The 17,154-nt window shown below is 37.4% G+C and overlaps 1 protein-coding gene across 2 annotated transcripts; it reads left to right on the forward strand.

The window, feature by feature from the left end:
• The first annotated feature begins 711 nt into the window (after positions 1–711).
• Positions 712–15,353, forward strand: slc26a1 (solute carrier family 26 member 1). Of its 2 annotated transcripts, none has more exons than XM_044096348.1 (8): positions 712–820; positions 9,034–9,517; positions 9,602–9,808; positions 10,344–10,590; positions 10,681–10,912; positions 11,494–11,677; positions 12,408–12,695; positions 13,189–15,353. In XM_044096348.1, exons 1-8 carry the CDS (start codon positions 750–752, stop codon positions 13,762–13,764), a joined length of 2,289 nt encoding a protein of 762 aa, XP_043952283.1. In that variant the 5' UTR covers positions 712–749; the 3' UTR covers positions 13,765–15,353. The 2 variants fall into 2 exon arrangements, with proteins under 2 accessions (XP_043952283.1, XP_043952284.1); XM_044096349.1 differs by lacking the exon at positions 712–820 and adding an exon at positions 5,402–5,526 and having other exon boundaries at positions 13,189–15,347.
• The last annotated feature ends 1,801 nt before the right edge of the window (positions 15,354–17,154 follow it).

The following is a 17,154-nucleotide window of genomic DNA, read 5'->3' on the forward strand; positions in this document are numbered from 1 at the left end:
TTGCGTTGCTCTGTTGTTATGGGTGGAAGATATTAAATCGCTCAATGTTGAGGAAAAGTTGCATGGGCATGCTAGGAGATTTATGGTAAATTGCTGTGTAAATCGTAGAGCTGATCTGGAGATTATGCAACTTCCTGTTGTTACTCCTGTTGTGTGGCAGAAGCGAAACTGTCCCAAAAATGTGGTTATTTGGTTACTTACAGGTAAATCATTATTTAACAAGGGCTGTGATTACTTTTTGTCAAAGTGCCAGGTTGGTTTTATTACTTTAAGGAATTAAATCAGCATTTGAAAATGTTAGTTTTTTTTGTCCACAGACTGCCTTTGTCTGATGTATTGTTGTTATTTTCTTGATGATCTGAAGATTAATATTGACTAAAAAGGGAAAAACTGAAAAAATTTCCAAGGTTACTATTTTTTCCAGGGTAGCAGATTTTTGTTGCTGCCACTGTTATGAACTCATGTGGTATCAAACTCTTAGAGACAGACTGCATGTCATTTGCACAGCACGAATACACTAGGACTTGCTGAAATTTAGTCACCATGGCAACCCTCATCCACAGGCACTGGCCCCTCCTCCTTCCCCTTTCCATCCCTTGTCCTCTCTGCCCCCCTCCAATCCACATACAGAAACGAGACAACGTCTGCTGCTCCCATCATGCTTTGCAGTAGGAAACAGGAAGAACCAAGTAGCCACACCGCCAGCAGAGTGGGGAGCAGCATAGGCTCAAACTCCAGACTGATGGTGGATGAGGAGGCACCACACATGGAGGCATGGCTCATGTCGCCTCCAGGACGCACTCAAGCTGCTGCTTCTTTGGTGAGTTTAACTCTCCGTTGAGCTGTTTTTCAACACAAATCATGTAATGGGATGCAGAAAGGGCAGCAGACCTGCAGACAGATGGATGTTGCCGGTGGATTTAAAGCTACAGTGCGGTAATCCTCTCAGCTGGAAAAGGATGAGGGGTTTGGGGGTTTCTTGGCGAGAGACTGGCAAAAAAGTGATAAGGAAGGCAGGCAGAAATACTTCACATCTTTAGATTCTTGTTCTTTTTTTTTACTTTTTTTTTGAGCAGCTACTTTGTACTTTAAGTTTCAACAATGCATTAAAATTATGATGCAATCTCACCAATGACTGAGTGCATTAGAGGAGCATAAAGGAAATAAGCAGCCACACCTTCCACCCTGACAATGATGGCATTGAGTGCAGCACCCATAGATAAACCCACATGAAAATCCACACAGAGACCCTCACTGTCTCACATCCAGTCCATTTCAGCTGGATTTATTCCTCCTCATTCACTCTCTGACATGATTTGTTCTATGCATTCATTGATTGGACTCTGGAGGTCAAACATGCCAAATAAAATAAAAAGAAAAAATGTAAAAAATAAATGCATTTCGATATGTCAGTATTTCCTCCCAGGTAAAAAAAGGGCATTTGGCAACAGCACTCATCTAAGAATAAATACCTATGTCATTTATTAACTGCAAATTCTAATGAAATCAGTTATTATTACATCAAATAAATGTGAAATTAAGTATAATAATAATTTGAAATATAATTGTGCTGATCCTTTAATTTTAATTATCTGTTGTTATCAAAATTAACCTTAATTTCTGATTGTTCGCCCTGATCAGCAAATATTAAATAGTGTTAAGTGGTTTATGAACAAAATTTTATTTGGACACAATTTAGAGGTTGTGTGCAATTTATTTTCTTTTTCTATGCATACATTTATTAATGACTAACTTTATTTATTAAATTAGGAATATTAAAATATGCAGAATTGCTAAGCTGATGTTTGACAATAACAAAAATGCAATAAACAAAACATATGACTCACCTTCATAACTCAGACTGATCCAAAGGCAATAACACGACCTCATTCCTTCAATGTGGTTTTAATTATGTGTCTGAATATTCGTTTTACTTGCAAACATGAATTAAACGTGTTGAATTCTGCAAAACACACGAGACTGGGTTAATAGTTTACCTGCCGGCAGGATAACAACCATAAACATAAAATGAGATCTACAATGAAATTGTTTTGAATGAAGTAAATCTCTTTTTGTCTTTTGTGAAAATCTGTGAAAAAAATGTAAAAGAAAATGTACAGATGCCCTAAAGACACGCTGAACTATTTTGAGAAGAATGGACAAAAATTTCAGTGTCTAGATTAGCAAAGCATATAGAGACACAAAAGAGCTGCAGTTGTTAAAGCCAAGAATGTTTTGGGTTTTCTTGTACAACAAAACACATTAAGGTATTTTGTTGTAACATTACAAATCAATAAAGAAAGGTTTCATGGGGATGTAAACAAAAGAGAATAATTGAATTAAAAGGTGTTTTTGTAATGGTCTTGTGATGGAGGTTGAGCAGTTTTGTGCCAAGGGCAGATTGGGTTAAACCGACTCTAATTGAACAGGATATTGTGTTTTCCTTCAAAGTGATTGGAGGAGAAATCATTTGTGTTACCTATATTACCTTCGTCAAGACAATTGTTGAGCCTGTCAGAGACATCAGCTAGATTTATGTTCTAAATGTAACAAAATGAGATAAAGCAAGGCTGATTAGATTTGGATGGTGGTAGGTTGACATTAAATGAAAACTAATCTGGTGCAATTAAAAATGAGTTAAAGCAGAGCAGGATGCCAAGTCCAGGATACTTCCTGTATGATCTGCAGGGAAGTCAACATATTTCTCTGCTTTCCAATTCTCAGTAATAAAAAGTGTGTTGTACTTAGAACATTAGACCAGACTAACATCGTTATGTTGTTATGATGCGTAAATCATTTTCAAATCAAGTTAAAATAGAAACACAGGAGAAGTTTTCTTACTTTAAACAAGCTTTGGGGAAAAGTAATAAAAAAATAACAGAATAAAATTTTAAAATAAGGCTGAAGAAATCCTAAATCTCCCTTAATTATTATATTTATGTACATTTCTTTCAATTTAAAGTTTCTACTTCACTATCAATAAATAAAACTTTAAATATTTGTTTGTTTAAATGCAGTGGGAAAGACAGCAGAACATGCCATTCAAATAAGGAAGACTCGTGTTTGCTCTTTTTGTCTAAAAATTCCCAGAAAACTGGTAAAGTGGCGACTTGGGATCACCAAATCTTCATACAGACCTTAACACACTATCTGCAAATCAACCAAAAACACTCTTTTTTTTCTTTTCTTTTCTGTCTTACCAACAAATGTAAATGTATGTAGTTTACGGTTTTAGGTAAGGTTGGGGAAATGAAAGCATGAAATGGAAAAACATCTATGCCTATTGGATCACCAGTGATTCTCCTATTTGGGAACATTATTAGAAAACATAGCAAAACACCAGTATATTTTAAGTACAAAACTAATGGAATTCACCACAAAACTCAGCATATTTCTACATGTAATAACTTCAAGCATAACACCAAACACAAAACCAACCTTCTTCCAAAGTTTTCTCCATATTGAATCTATAAACTTTATGAAAAGATTAAGTATAACATAGACAAATAAGTCATTTTGGGGAAAATGCTTGTGTAAAGGATGCATTTGCAGCAGAATAGTTCATAATTGTGCTACACATAATTTTAGCTTAATGTGAAATTTTTTGAAGTGACATTTTCTGTTTGGCTCCTCATTTCCTTCCTCCTAATTTGAAATCTCAGCAGCAGAGGATTACTTCACTGACCTTCTCAAGTGACCAAAACATTTCTGCTACCAAAATCCAAAGACCTTGATTTGACTTCATGTATGTGACTAAACCTGCCACCAGGTGGAAATGACATTACATGACATGGCATTTTTAAAAGCTCTAATACGCCATCATCTAATTTAGGTGGTATGACAGTGTAACAGCAAAAACATCAGATTTCAGATGGCTCAGACATTCACAACTTGCTCTGATTCCCTTCACTTCAGTCTGTTAATGGTTCAACCTGCTGTGGTAATACTCAGCTCTGTGCAAACACCCCCTTCACAAGCACAGCTGCTGCACTCATTTTTCAGCCTGTTTTTAAGACAACATAGTAAAATCGCAATAAGATAGATTTAGGTTTAAACATCACTTCAACCCAATAACTTTGGGAATTGTCATTCAATGAATTCTTGAGTCAAATATTTTATAAATGACCGACCCAGTTGAAATCAGATCTTTAGATGTACTGCATAAGACACACTCTTATTCTTCTGGCTCTAAATCAGACTAGACTTTTCTTGTTTTAGGTCAGTTGGGCTTATCTAAAATATTTATACTTATTAAATGCCAGACTGATGAGCAAGAGTTCTCACTTCTGCCCCAGGGGTTTGTAACTGATTTGGAGGAATGCACGTCTGATTCGTTACCTTTTCTACTTGACGTTCTTTCCTCGTTCTGCCATCTATTATGTGAAGTTCACCAGTCCATCCTGCAGCAGAAAGAGCAACATCTCTTTCTAGATGTTGCAACACTCTTTAGGCCCAACTCTTTATTTTTAATTTCATCAGACTGCAAGACATGTCTCCAAAATCATTACTGAAAACAGGCGAGGAAGGTTTAGTTTGATCTAATATTGCACTTTAATGAGAATAAGAGTTTTGTGTGTTTCTGTCCTGCTGAGTATAAATATCTAGTTTCAACTTTAAATAAATATCAGATGTGTTTTAAAATTCTGCAATTTTTGGTTTGCAACAGATGATCTAGGCAATATCTGACTTTATATTTATGTTTCTTAAGTTATCCTATGATGTACTGGGGTTGCAAGCCAATCAAATTAGTGTGAATCTTGCAGCTTTGCCCAACAAAAAACAATTTTCATTATTTTAATTAAGGGAAATTCCCATATTTAAAGTAAGATTTTAAAAAGTGAAGAAAGGATAAGGATCAGGTGATAAAAATGTTCCAACAATTTATTTTTTCTTATCAGAAGTAGAAATTACACATCTTAATGACTGGAATAACTATTGCATGTTTATTTTGTGTTACGCAAACACTCCTTTTCTCATATTTGCTTTATTTGGTTAAAATAAAAACATTACACATCCTTTTCCATTTACTTCATAAATCAAAGCACCACCTCTCCGCTGGGTAGTTTTATCTTTTGTTTGCCATGTAATCCACTCTGTCCACAGGATGTATTTAAACAGTATGACATGTTGACACATAGAGCTGTTCACCGTTTTTTTTTTTTTTCTTTCTGCAATCACTATTGCCGACCCAAACATCCAACAGGAAAGATAAACACCACTATCCAGTAAAAAATTGACTATATTTAACCTCTTCTCTAAAGCCACACACAACATGAGGTCACACCCACTCCATGGGATCAAGCCAATAGTAAGCAGGGCGAGGGTGAGCAAAGGGCTCGTTCTTATCTTGATATAAATTCTGAAAGAGATCACCCTCATCTACTGAGTCTGAATGCTCGGATGACGAAGCAGCCGCAGAAGTCACGCAGGGAGCAAAACAAAGAGAGAAACAGGTTTAAAGAGGAGCTGCCAACTCAGATTAAGACGGCAAAACTTCTGGTCGTCCATAAAGCAGTGACTCTACAAGTAAGTACAACATTACTGATGAGGTTGTTCACATAAATTAATGCATGAAAGAGTTTTTATTACCTGCTTTATTATTATTATTATGCTGTTTCAAGCCTGTATGGTTGAATAAGCAGCATTGAAAACTTTAAATGATTTTTTAAAATATTAATGCAGTAATGAATGGGTTTTTTTCCACCTCATTTTCTTGGCTTTATAGTCTGAGAAACTCAAAACTTGAGAAAAGAAGTTTGTCTTTCAAGTATTTCATTTTAGATTAAGGTCACCATGATTTAAAAGAAAGGAATTCAAAGAAGGAACTGTTACTTTGACGCTGCTGTTGAAATAATATGTTACAACTTCAGCATAATTCAGCATTTTTGTATTTGGCAAAGCGTTGCTACTTGTTTATCTCACAATTTCAAATTGTGGTGATAAACTGTATCCTTGAGCATATAGATCAACTCATACCTTACTTGACTCATACCTTTAATAAATGCGGCTTAATTGCACCTTTAGTGATCTTCCTTTTAAAGCGTGTCAATGCTGTCGTCAAGGTCAGAATCAAGACCAGAGATAAAGACTACAACTACTAACCTGGAGCCAAATGTTTCTGTTACTGTGATACAGACAGGCCACACATGGCTTCATTTAAAGAAAATTGTTTTGTTGTTTTCCTTTTTCAAATATAATTAACCATGTGTTATAAAATGTTTTAATTTCAACTCTGTAGACTTTACACTTGATTAAATGAATTATTTCCATCCCTTAAAAAAAAAGACAGCATTGGTCCTTTGATTTATTCTCTAAGCAGGAGCAGGGTGCTATTATGTTGGGTGATAAAAGAAGGAGAGCGGTGATTAGAAACGGCTGACAGAAACACCTTTAATCAGCCGCTTTCACTGCTGTTCTGACCTCACACTTTGGTTCACTTTATTTGTCTCGTCCCCAAAGACCTTTGTTGGGATTCCAGCAGGGATCAACAGTTAATAAAAACTTTTTTTTTTAAACTGTCGGTGAGAGTGAACTACCTCGCAACAGTAATACAGTTTGTTTTTTTTAAAAAAGGGTCATTATTCGTCTTCAGTCATCTAAAAACGTCATGTGAGATTTATAAGATTCATCTCAACCGAGGTTGATCTTTGTAGTCGCTTCTTTAAAGTGAACATTGCAATGCAAACTGAGCTCTCCATTAGTCCAAGGTTAAAACGTTTCTAAAGATGGTGATTTTAATCTAAAAAAATAAGAGAATACAAATTCTGATTAAAATACATTGTAAAAAAAGTTTGGTTTTTCTTTTATCTTAAAGTAAACAAAGAACCCAGTCATCCTGGTTTCACATCATATCTGTTCCTGAGAGCTGTGCTGCCTCTGGAAGTCTAAATCACAACACATAGCAGTGTTGTGATGGCACAGGCAGATTACATGTCAATTAGAGAGCTTTATGGTTTCTGACACATGGTTTCTGCTGCTACTCAATAGACAGTAACCTCGTTAGAAAAGCCTTCAAATAATCACAAGTTTTCTTCATGAGTGTCCTGCATGTGCAGATCACTTGACCAACGAGTCTTTTGACAAAGAATATCATTTCAGGATTGTAAAAGTCAAGAAAGCGTTCATCGTTAAATAACCTCGAATCTTAGGATTTCTGAGACAAGCATCAAAGCTATAAGATTTTCACAATAGTCATTAAAATTTCTTCTGATTGGCATTTATAAACGAGACTTAAATGAAAATTTTCAATCAGAATTCATAGACAGCATCTGGAAATAACACGCTTACAGAGTTTGTTACCTCTGCTGCAGTGAAGCAGTGTTTACAAAGCCGTGTTTTATAAGTGGTGCTTATAAACACGACTGCAAACAGGAGATATATACACTGTTTTTAATCAGGACTTATATAAGAAAGCAGTGGGTTACATAGCTACCTTTTCGTAAAAAATATTTATAAAAAATATACTACAGACAGGAGTTACACAGAACATTTCAACCAATGTTGAAATGATGCAGGACCAATAGTGAGTCTGCACCTGCAGTTACTTACAGATAAACAATGTTACAATAATACTTTATGCTGTTGATTGAATTCTATTTTTGTTTTTGACTGGCACCACATTTAGCAAATAAAAAGCAAGGTTTTGACGTAGTTCATCTGAATGTTGACATGAAATTCCAATGAGCTCACTTCACATTGGCGGCAGATGAAAATTCAGAAGATTGCCAGAACAATATGAATACTTTAAAGTTTATCAGTGCAGCAATTAATGCAGCATTTCTCTATTGACGTGCAGTCAGACCGATAGCAGCTTTTTTCGTTTGTTTTCCTGTCCATTTTTAGTTTTGACTTCTTGGCCAGCACTTTTGGGTCGTTTTATTGTCCTTATATAGAGATATTTTTCTCATTGTGGTTGCATACTTGCCTTTAGCACAACCCAGACACATGTCAGCACATAGTAAAGATGACAAAACAAGGAAACACATATCTGTGTCTTGCATAGTGCAACTGCTTTCATTACCATTAAAGCATGAGTAACTGCTGTTTGTTTTGCTTCTAGTATTATGACATAACCAAAATACCTGGATTTGGCTCAGTAACATGGGGAGGTTAATCTGCACATCAGTGATGCTGTGTTGTCTAATTATTTGTTGATTCACTGGTGGTCCATTGTCTTTGTCCAAGGATAAGACCGTACAGTTAAAGTGTAATTTGGAGTGAATCTTCCCTTGGATGGATCATTCTGAGAGGTTTACAGCATGATTTGCCATAAAAGATTTATCTAAATGAAATGTGACTGTGGCCTGTTGTAACTCCAGAAAAATTCACCCACTTCCTGGATATTATGGACTGATTATGGACTCTGTAAATGAAAGGAAAGCCTGCGCATGAAATTCCCAGTAGATTTGCAATTTCCCAACCAACAATCACGTTTAAATCCTCTTCCTTCCCCATTCCGATGCTCAATTTTATAATATAAGTGCCTAAATGAATTGAGTGGTTGCCCAAGTTGCTGTTTGTGTTGTTGACAAGTACCTGAACAGATGCACCTAATAAGAGGGCATACAGCTCTGGAAAACATTTCTAGACCACTGCATTGAACGTCATTGAAAACCTCACAGATATTCCACCAAATATTAACTTTTGAACTCTTTCTGAGTCAAAACATTAGCATTGTTGTTTCTCAATGAATATGAACTTATTTTCTTTGCATTATTTGAGGTCTGAAAGCACTGCATCTTTTTTTCTGATTATGACCATTTCTCATTTTCTGCAAATAAATACAAAATTTTTGCTTTCAATTTTGAAAACATGCTGTCAGAAGTCCAGTGTTCATTTTATTCAAACTTTTACTCAAGCAAATACCTATAAAAACTGATCTTAAGTGGTCTCTTAATTTTTTCCGGAGCTGAATATGTTTTTCAGAACACAGATATTTCCAAACTTTTGCGACAGACCTTAAAGATATTATACACAGATGAATGGAGTAAGTATCTATCATTCTTAAATCAGAATCCTGTGTTTCTGATCTAGGAGCGCAGCTGACACACTCTGGATCTTCTCCTTCCTCTCCTTGTGCTGCCTCCTCTTTTTCAACGAGCCCATGGAGGAGGTTTCTCCAGACACGGAAACCCCGTTGGCCCCCCAACCACCCCGGCTCCTGGAGCGGCGGGTTCGCCAGCCACAGCCGGCAGTCACCGTTCTCAAATCAAAGCTGAAAAATGGTCTGACCTGCTCTGGACCAAAGGTCCGGTCCACTCTGGTGGGGCTTTTCCCCGTGGTGCGCTGGCTACCAAAATACAAGCTTAAAGAGTACATCTGGGGCGATGTGATGTCTGGGGTCATTGTTGGAATCATTCTGATTCCACAGGCTATCGCATACTGCCTGTTAGCAGGAGTGCCACCCATTTATGGTCTGTACACCTCATTTTACGCTAATATCATCTACTTTCTCATGGGCACGTCCAGACATGTGTCTGTTGGGATCTTCAGCCTCATGAGTCTCATGGTGGGACAGGTAAAGCACCGTTTTACCTGTGCTTTACCTGACAATGATAAAACCATTGTCACTGAATATTGGCTGTTGATGCTGTCTCTGTAGGTGGTGGTTAGGGAGGTTTTCCAGGCTGGTTTTGATCTCAATGAGGACTCCACACCATCTCCTCATGAACTGTTTAATGCCACACTGGACTTGAACTTCACTCGTAAACCCGAGCTCACCGTGGAGCTGTTGGGTATGCAGTTGGGGAAAGATTCCTACGCCATCGCCGTCGCAGCTGCTGTTACATTTTTGGCTGGTGTCTATCAGGTAAAGGAAGGCGGGTGATTTTAAATATTCTTATACCAAAGCTATAGTTAGCTACACCCATTCAAAATTAAAATGTATTATAAGATCCTGTTTTCTTTTGCAAAGCAAAATATCAACTGTTAACAGGATTAAATTATGCTATAACAACTGTTATTATAAGTTCAGTCATAGATTTATGGAAAAATAGGAAAAGGAAAACTGAATTATACCAATAACAGGGAAAGGTGGCAGTTTTTAGACAAAGTAGAGGCAGTGATATAAAAGCATATCTGCAAGAATTTTGTTAGCAAAACCTTAATTTGGTTCTTGAATGTAAGGTTTTGACACCTTATTCTTTAATAGTTCCTGAGACTGTTTTAGCAGTGGAATCAATAAGCTTGTGCAGGTAAATATACAAAAGTCATACATAAATTGTATGCTGCTTCAACTTTCTTTTTAAGCACATATTTTGTAAAAACTGCAATTTTTTGATTCGTAAGCCTGAAGGATGAAAGATTGCTCAGAATGCCTGCTGTTTTTGTCTCCCCTCTATCAGATTTTGATGGCGGTGTTTCGGCTGGGCTTCGTCTCTGTCTACCTCTCGGCCCCCATGCTCGACGGGTTTGCCACAGGAGCTTCTGTCACCATCCTAACTGTGCAGGCCAAATACCTGTTGGGTCTAAAGATTCCTCGTCATCAGGGCTATGGGACAGTAGTCGTTACCTGGTTTAACATCTTCGCCAACATTCACAAGACCAACTTGTGTGATCTCATCACAAGTGCCATCTGCATTACAATTTTAGGTCATTCCTCTGTTTTTGCATCTCACAATCTCACTGTTTTTGTTGGACTTTACTCTCAGATGGTATAATACTATATATTTTTTATTACAGTTGCTGGGAAAGAGATCCAGGACCGCTACAAGGACCGCCTAAAGATCCCCTTACCTACAGAGCTGGTTGTCGTAGCAGGAGCTACGCTTGCTAGCCACTTTGGGGAGTTCAATACCCGATACCACTCCAGTGTTTCTGGTCACATTCCCACAGGATTCACTCCACCTCAGGTCCCTGCATTCAGTATTATGCCACAAGTGGCACTGGATGCCATTCCTTTGGCAGTCATTAGGTAATTTGTAACCAAACTCTAAGCATGTTTAACATTAAAATGTCTCTTATCTTTTATCATTACAGACCCAATCTAGCGGTTTTATGAATTTCCAAATAAAGCAAATGTTCAACTCAATGATTTAAGTCAATTTTTCTGAAATACACAAATCCAGAATTATATTCAAATTTGCAAATCTTCTTATTTTATTATTATAGTGACAAACAGATTAAATGTTTAAACCACCAATAATAAGGGGTTGAGAGAATGTGGTGACGTCACGTTAGCTCAAATGTTTGTGCTGGTTTCTCATTCGAAAACTAAAATTGAGCAAAAAGGTTTTGCTGAAGTGTCATTAAGTGACCAGGAATATCTGAAATACCGTGAATGCCAGGCGCATTCTGCCAATACATTCCTCCAAAGAGTCAGTGGGGGCCATTTGGGTTCAGGGTTTGCCTGATTTCACCTATTGTTTGACTTTTTTTTCTTTCAACTCTGGGATAACTTGCTGAAATACTTTTTCACAATTACTGAGCAGTTTTACTCAAATGCCTGAGAGGGAAAATAATCTAACCCTTCATGTTTAATGGGATTTCTTGCAGTTTTGCCTTCACCGTTTCGCTGTCTGAGATGTTTGCAAAGAAACATGGATATTCAGTTCGTCCCAACCAGGAGATGGTGGCCATTGGACTCTGTAATGTCATCCCCTCCTTCTTTCACTGTTTCACCACAAGCGCTGCACTGGCAAAAACGATGGTGAAGGACTCAACTGGCTGCCAGACTCAGGTGAGTTTCAGGCCATAAAAAAAAAAGACAAACCAAGCGTGAATTTTGATCAAGACCTGGAACCTAAGTCTTCAAAGTCAATAAAACCACAAACTGAATGCTGTGAAATCAATCGAATGGCTTGGATCCAAATTTAGACTCAAGAAAATCAAATATTTAATTGAAAGTAGATATTTCCATACATCCAGTAAAAACTTTTTATACGCAGCTTTTCACACCTAACAACTGAAAAGAAAAAAACAATTCCTGAAAACTAAAAAGAGCAACACCTTCTTAGAAGAAAGAGGCACTAGGCGAAGTTTCAGTCAAACAGACAATTTAGGTGGGACATCGTGACATTGTCCAAACCACAAATCAACCTATCTACAGAGTAGTCAGCAAAAGAGTGGTTTCCAATAACTGCTTTGATCATTTCGATCCCTGAGGTCAATAGTTTAAACCATGAGGGTGTAAATACTATTTGTCTTTGTCAGCAGCCAGGTGTCTATTTTCAAAATAAGTTGCTGAGGAAAAGTGTCCATTGTGAAGAGCTGTTGCTTTGACCCTTGTTTAATGTTTTATTATCTGCTTGATGTTTTGAGATGTCATGTCAATATTTGAATTAGTTTCATGAAATTCTCTAGCTCCTCGGACAGCAAAACATTCCCAGCAACATCTTTCCAGCCTCTTACTTTCTACTTGCGATGGCGTTCTCTGGTTCTCTGACCCTGTAATATTTTGACTTTTTCAGATATCCAGTCTGATCAGTGCCATTGTCGTCCTTCTTGTCCTCCTCTTCTTCGCTCCATACTTTCAAGCCCTTCAGAAATGTGTCCTTGCTTGCATCATCATTGTGAGCCTTCGGGGAGCACTGAGGAAGTTCAGGGATGTACCGGCCAAGTGGCGAGCAAGTCGAATGGATGCCATTGTTTGGCTGGTTGCCATGTCAGCCACAGCTCTGATCAGCGTGGAGCTAGGCTTGCTTGTTGGCATTGTCTTTTCAATGAGCTGCATCATCTACAAAACCCAGAACCCAAAGGTTAGTAAGTTGATAGAAATCCTAGGACAGGGGTGGGCAACTCCAGGCCTCGAGGGCCGGTCTCCTGCAACTTTTTAATGCATCTCTACTTCAACACACCTGAGTCAAATAATGAGGTCATTAGCAGAACTCTGGAGAACCTGACTGTTCTCAGGAGGTGATTCAGCTGTTGGATTCATGTGTGTTGGACCAGGGAGACATCTAAGAGTTACAGGACACCGGCCATCGAGGACCAGGATTGCCCACCCCTGTCCTAGAACATTGGTTGTGTTCTCCAGTTTTCAAGGAACCTTTAGATGTTCCTGTTTTAATGCACCTGAATCAAATGATTGGGTCAATAGTTTGACTGTATGCCAAGAAGGTGGTCCAGATTATTTGATCCAGATGTGTAGGACAAGGATTGACTAGAGTTTGAAAACCTTGTACTAAACATTAAAGATAACACGTTTACAAAATGATACCATAACTGCCACAATCTATTGTTTGTTTTCAGGTCTCTCTCCTTGGCCGGGTCGACGACGTTGATCTGTATGAGGATGTGGAGGAGTACAAGAATCTAACAGCCCCAAGTCGGGTGAAGATCTTCCGTTTCCAGGCTCCTCTGTACTTTGCCAATAAGAACTCTTTCCTCAAATCCCTCTACAAAGCTGTCGGAGTCGAACCTTTCTTGGAGCTGACAAAGAGGAAAAAGGCAGAGAAGAAGGAAAAAGACAAGTGCAAAAAGCAAGCCAAGACAAATGGGGAGACAACCAACTTTGATGTCTTTGTGGGGCTTGTCCAAAAAGAATTAGAGTTCCACACTATAGTTTTAGACTGCTCAGCCATCCCTTTCATTGACTCAACAGGCATGGTCACTTTCAAAGCGCTGGTTAAGGAATATGAAGAAATAGGTGTTAGTGTGCTTCTCGCATGCTGCAACACCTCAGTCATCGATGCTCTCCAGAAGGGAGAATTCTTTGGGAAGAATAACAAAGACATAAGTAGCCTGTTGTTTTATACAGTTCATGCTGCTGTTCTTCATGCGAACAGAGCAGCAGAAGAAAAGAAGGCTGAGGATTCTGTGGTGTAGATTGACTGGAGGAAATGGTTATTTTCCTTTCATCTTTGTGCTTAAAAGTGATTGTAGGCCATAACAAGGGTGTATTGGGTAGCGCTGAAAGAATAACAGGAAACTTTGTTCATAAAACAAAGAGGTACGAAGAGTAGACTTAACAAAATGAAGAATGTGTGCATATAATTGTATCCCTTAGAGTAACAATGAAATATGTTTTTTTTGGGATAAATGTGAAGGTCCAAAGAACTGGTTTGTAAAAAGCCAGCAAATATATATACTGATGAACAAACTGTGTTTGGGAAAATTCTCTCAATGTTAAATTTATATTTTTCTAAAAAGTGACTAAAGGTTGGAAGGGAAAGTGATTAAAATCATTTCTTAAGAATCAATTAAATCTGTCAATGTGTTTTGGTTTACCAGGTTCGACTTTTGCTCTCCCATTTTCCTGCATTGTTACAGATTTTTATCTATTACCTACACAAAGGACTGAGTCATTGGTGGAATATTAAGGTGCTTTCTCCCATGGAGTCTCTCCTTCCTTCCTTTCTGCACAGGGGAAAGGAACTCAACTAAAGGCTAAGCCAAACACACCCATGGCTTTATACACACGAGAGTGCCTGTGCATTATTTTTAATTGTTAACTGTAGATGTGTTCAACATTTTTATGAAGTCTGACTAGATGTATTTTGGAATTGCTTTAGGAATCTTGTCAGAGCATTAAAGGAGGTATTAAAACAGATATAGCACTCTTAAATTTCTGAAGGAAAGCTTGTCTAACCTAACTGGATCATTGTTAGAAATATGTTCAGGTAGGAATGAGTGGCTTTTATTATTGATTTATGAGTTTTCCACAAACACTTGTGGAAAAATACAAGCAATTTAGAGAGAACATACAAAGTCCATATAGTTTTTACTCCAGACCTTCAGAGTCCAGACTTGTAGATGTAGCCACCATTTCCTTACGTGCCAACAGTCGCCTTTGCTATAAATAATTTCTTAAAGGCTGGTTAAACTCTTCCTGACCAGCAGAAGAGAAGAAGGACTTTGCTCGTCCTGAGAATCTTGCATTTAGAAAACAGGTCAATAGAGCACGCTTGTGCACATGCTCTGTTCTGAACAGAGAGCAGGAGCTATGAAAAAGGGTTTGAGTATTAGATCTTTTGGTGCTTTTAAAATGTTTTGAATTTTTACTAAGTAATCCAGTGGCAGCAGGTGATGTCTCCAGTGTAAAATCTTTTTAAACTTTTTGGTTTTTTAATCAAAAACTTTGTGACTAGTGAATAAGCTCAACCTGCTGCGTTTTTATTTTTTTTGTTAAACTACTGTTTTTCATTGTCTCTTCTGCTGTTGAAATCAAGACTGATAGCACATCTGACTGTACAATGTGAAAAACCTTACAATAATATGTAAACATGTAAACATGATCATAAATATGGACTGCATTACTATTTATATAAATTAATTAGTAGATGCTTCCGCACATTAATTTAATTTGTGTTTAGAGGTCTCTGTGTGTAATTGTAACTTCTTTTTTTTAGCGTAGCCATTCAGAAAAATTTTGTAATATTCAGTACTTGCAATAAAAAGAGTCTTTAGTAAAGCAAGTGTAGGAGTGTTGGCTCTTTTATTAAAGGGGTTCCTCAGTATGTTGCAATTTGGATCCAATATGAGAGCAACCAGTATTTCCATTGTCTATTAGAGCATATCTGATATATATTTATTTGTGTAGTTTACTCACTGCTCACTGGATGATATTCCTTTTTCAAAACACTCTGTGAACCCAAGAAATCCTTTAGAGTGAAAAAGCTAGTTTATCCTAAAATACCTTGTCCGGTCCATTTGGCACCAACAGCCATGCTATCTTGTACCTTGTAACTTGAAGTCACTTAAATCGGCTGTGACGCTCAGTTTAACATTAACAAGTCATGTTTAGATGCCTAAATGCTTGAACTGCTGCAGTCTTATCTTAATAGTACAGAAATAAACAAATTAAACCTCAAAATAATAACTAGGAAGGAAAATACCACACATCCACAATCTTTCCGATAGTGCATTTAAAAACAGTCAGCTGTACATAAGTAGCCATTAGGTGCCGAGTTAACAACATAATCATCATACTTTCAAACACTGAAGTCATGTCTGGTGAAAAATAATTCCTCTTAACCACTATCTTTTCTGACTTCAAATGAAAGGATAGGAGAAACTTTAGAAAAGGTGATCCTCCAAACAGAAACCACTGACCTGTTTACTGACGCCAAGTATGCAGCTATAATCCAAGAAGTTCATCTTTTACTTATTAACAGTAAACAATCTGAGAAGCCTCCTGTCCACCCTTGCAGTCAATGATTGATATGCCTATGTGTCAATGTATAGCCGGCGTAATTAAAGTGACACTCAGATGTAGTGAGAGCCCAACGTGTTTACCAGGACGAGAAAGGACTGGTTATGATTAACAAAATGGTACTGCACTAAATTACATACACGCTAATGCTTCTAGCCAAGGTTGTGTCAAATTGTTCCAATAATAATAACATAATTTTAATCTGACGTTTGGTATTTTAATGATTTGTTTGAGTTTCTTTTTGCAATGGGAACAACTTTCACAACAAAATAATTCCAGATTTTTAAAACTAGAATTTGTTGTGGATTTTCTACAACTTCTTTGACTACAAGCTTTTGTAGCCATCAACAAGATTCAACAAGGCATAACTCTGGTAGAAACAGTGGAGGTTCTTTAATAAATCTGGTTTTAGGTATGGTCAGCACATTTTTTTATTGTTTATCAATTTCAAAACTATTCAGTGTGTGTTTTGGATCAATGTCCTGATGGAACATTCAGCTATATTGTGTTTCAACCATCTAACCTAAATGTCCTCATCCTGTGTCATCCTCCAGACTGAAGCCTGTAATGAAATGGAAACTATAGAAACACCAGTGTCACTGTTTATAATCACAGTTTCAGTACACTGCCTTTGACTGAGAGGGTGGTGACAGCTTCAAGTTTGACTGACGTATGAAACTCCCCACACAGACAAGTCAAGCACCTTCTGCAGAAACTCTCACCAAGTTTGGGCTATTTGCCAAGAATACAATAACTATATCTGCAAAACTCAAGACCAAGCATTTGAAATGAAGGACACTGTACAAACTGTCAAGCATAGTGTTGGTCACGTCATAATGTGGACTAACATAACAATTTAAAGGAACCCTGCTATTTCCTAAATGAAAAGTGGACAAATACCCAGCCAGTATTGGTCAATGGCGGCATAAAAATATTGTCACAGTGAAACCTGCTAAGTGAAATTTAATCACACACTTGTGAATGTGTGTGTATAAGTTGAACCTTTTTGAGAATGTCTAGATTACACAAAATCCTCAAGTAAATTCAAATGTCCACTTAATTCT

The sequence above is a fragment of the Gambusia affinis genome, linkage group LG17 (assembly GCF_019740435.1).
Source record: "Gambusia affinis linkage group LG17, SWU_Gaff_1.0, whole genome shotgun sequence".
Taxonomy (NCBI): domain Eukaryota; kingdom Metazoa; phylum Chordata; class Actinopteri; order Cyprinodontiformes; family Poeciliidae; genus Gambusia; species Gambusia affinis.

Excerpts from the sequence above, each read along its gene's own strand:
- slc26a1 (XM_044096348.1), top strand. The coding sequence starts at position 750 with ATGAGGAGGCACCACACATGGAGGCATGGCTCATGTCGCCTCCAGGAC. Across the intron at positions 10,591-10,680 it reads CATCTGCATTACAATTTTAG|TTGCTGGGAAAGAGATCCAG; the intron begins GTCATTCCTCTG and ends TTTTTATTACAG. Across the intron at positions 11,678-12,407 it reads CAACTGGCTGCCAGACTCAG|ATATCCAGTCTGATCAGTGC; the intron begins GTGAGTTTCAGG and ends TGACTTTTTCAG.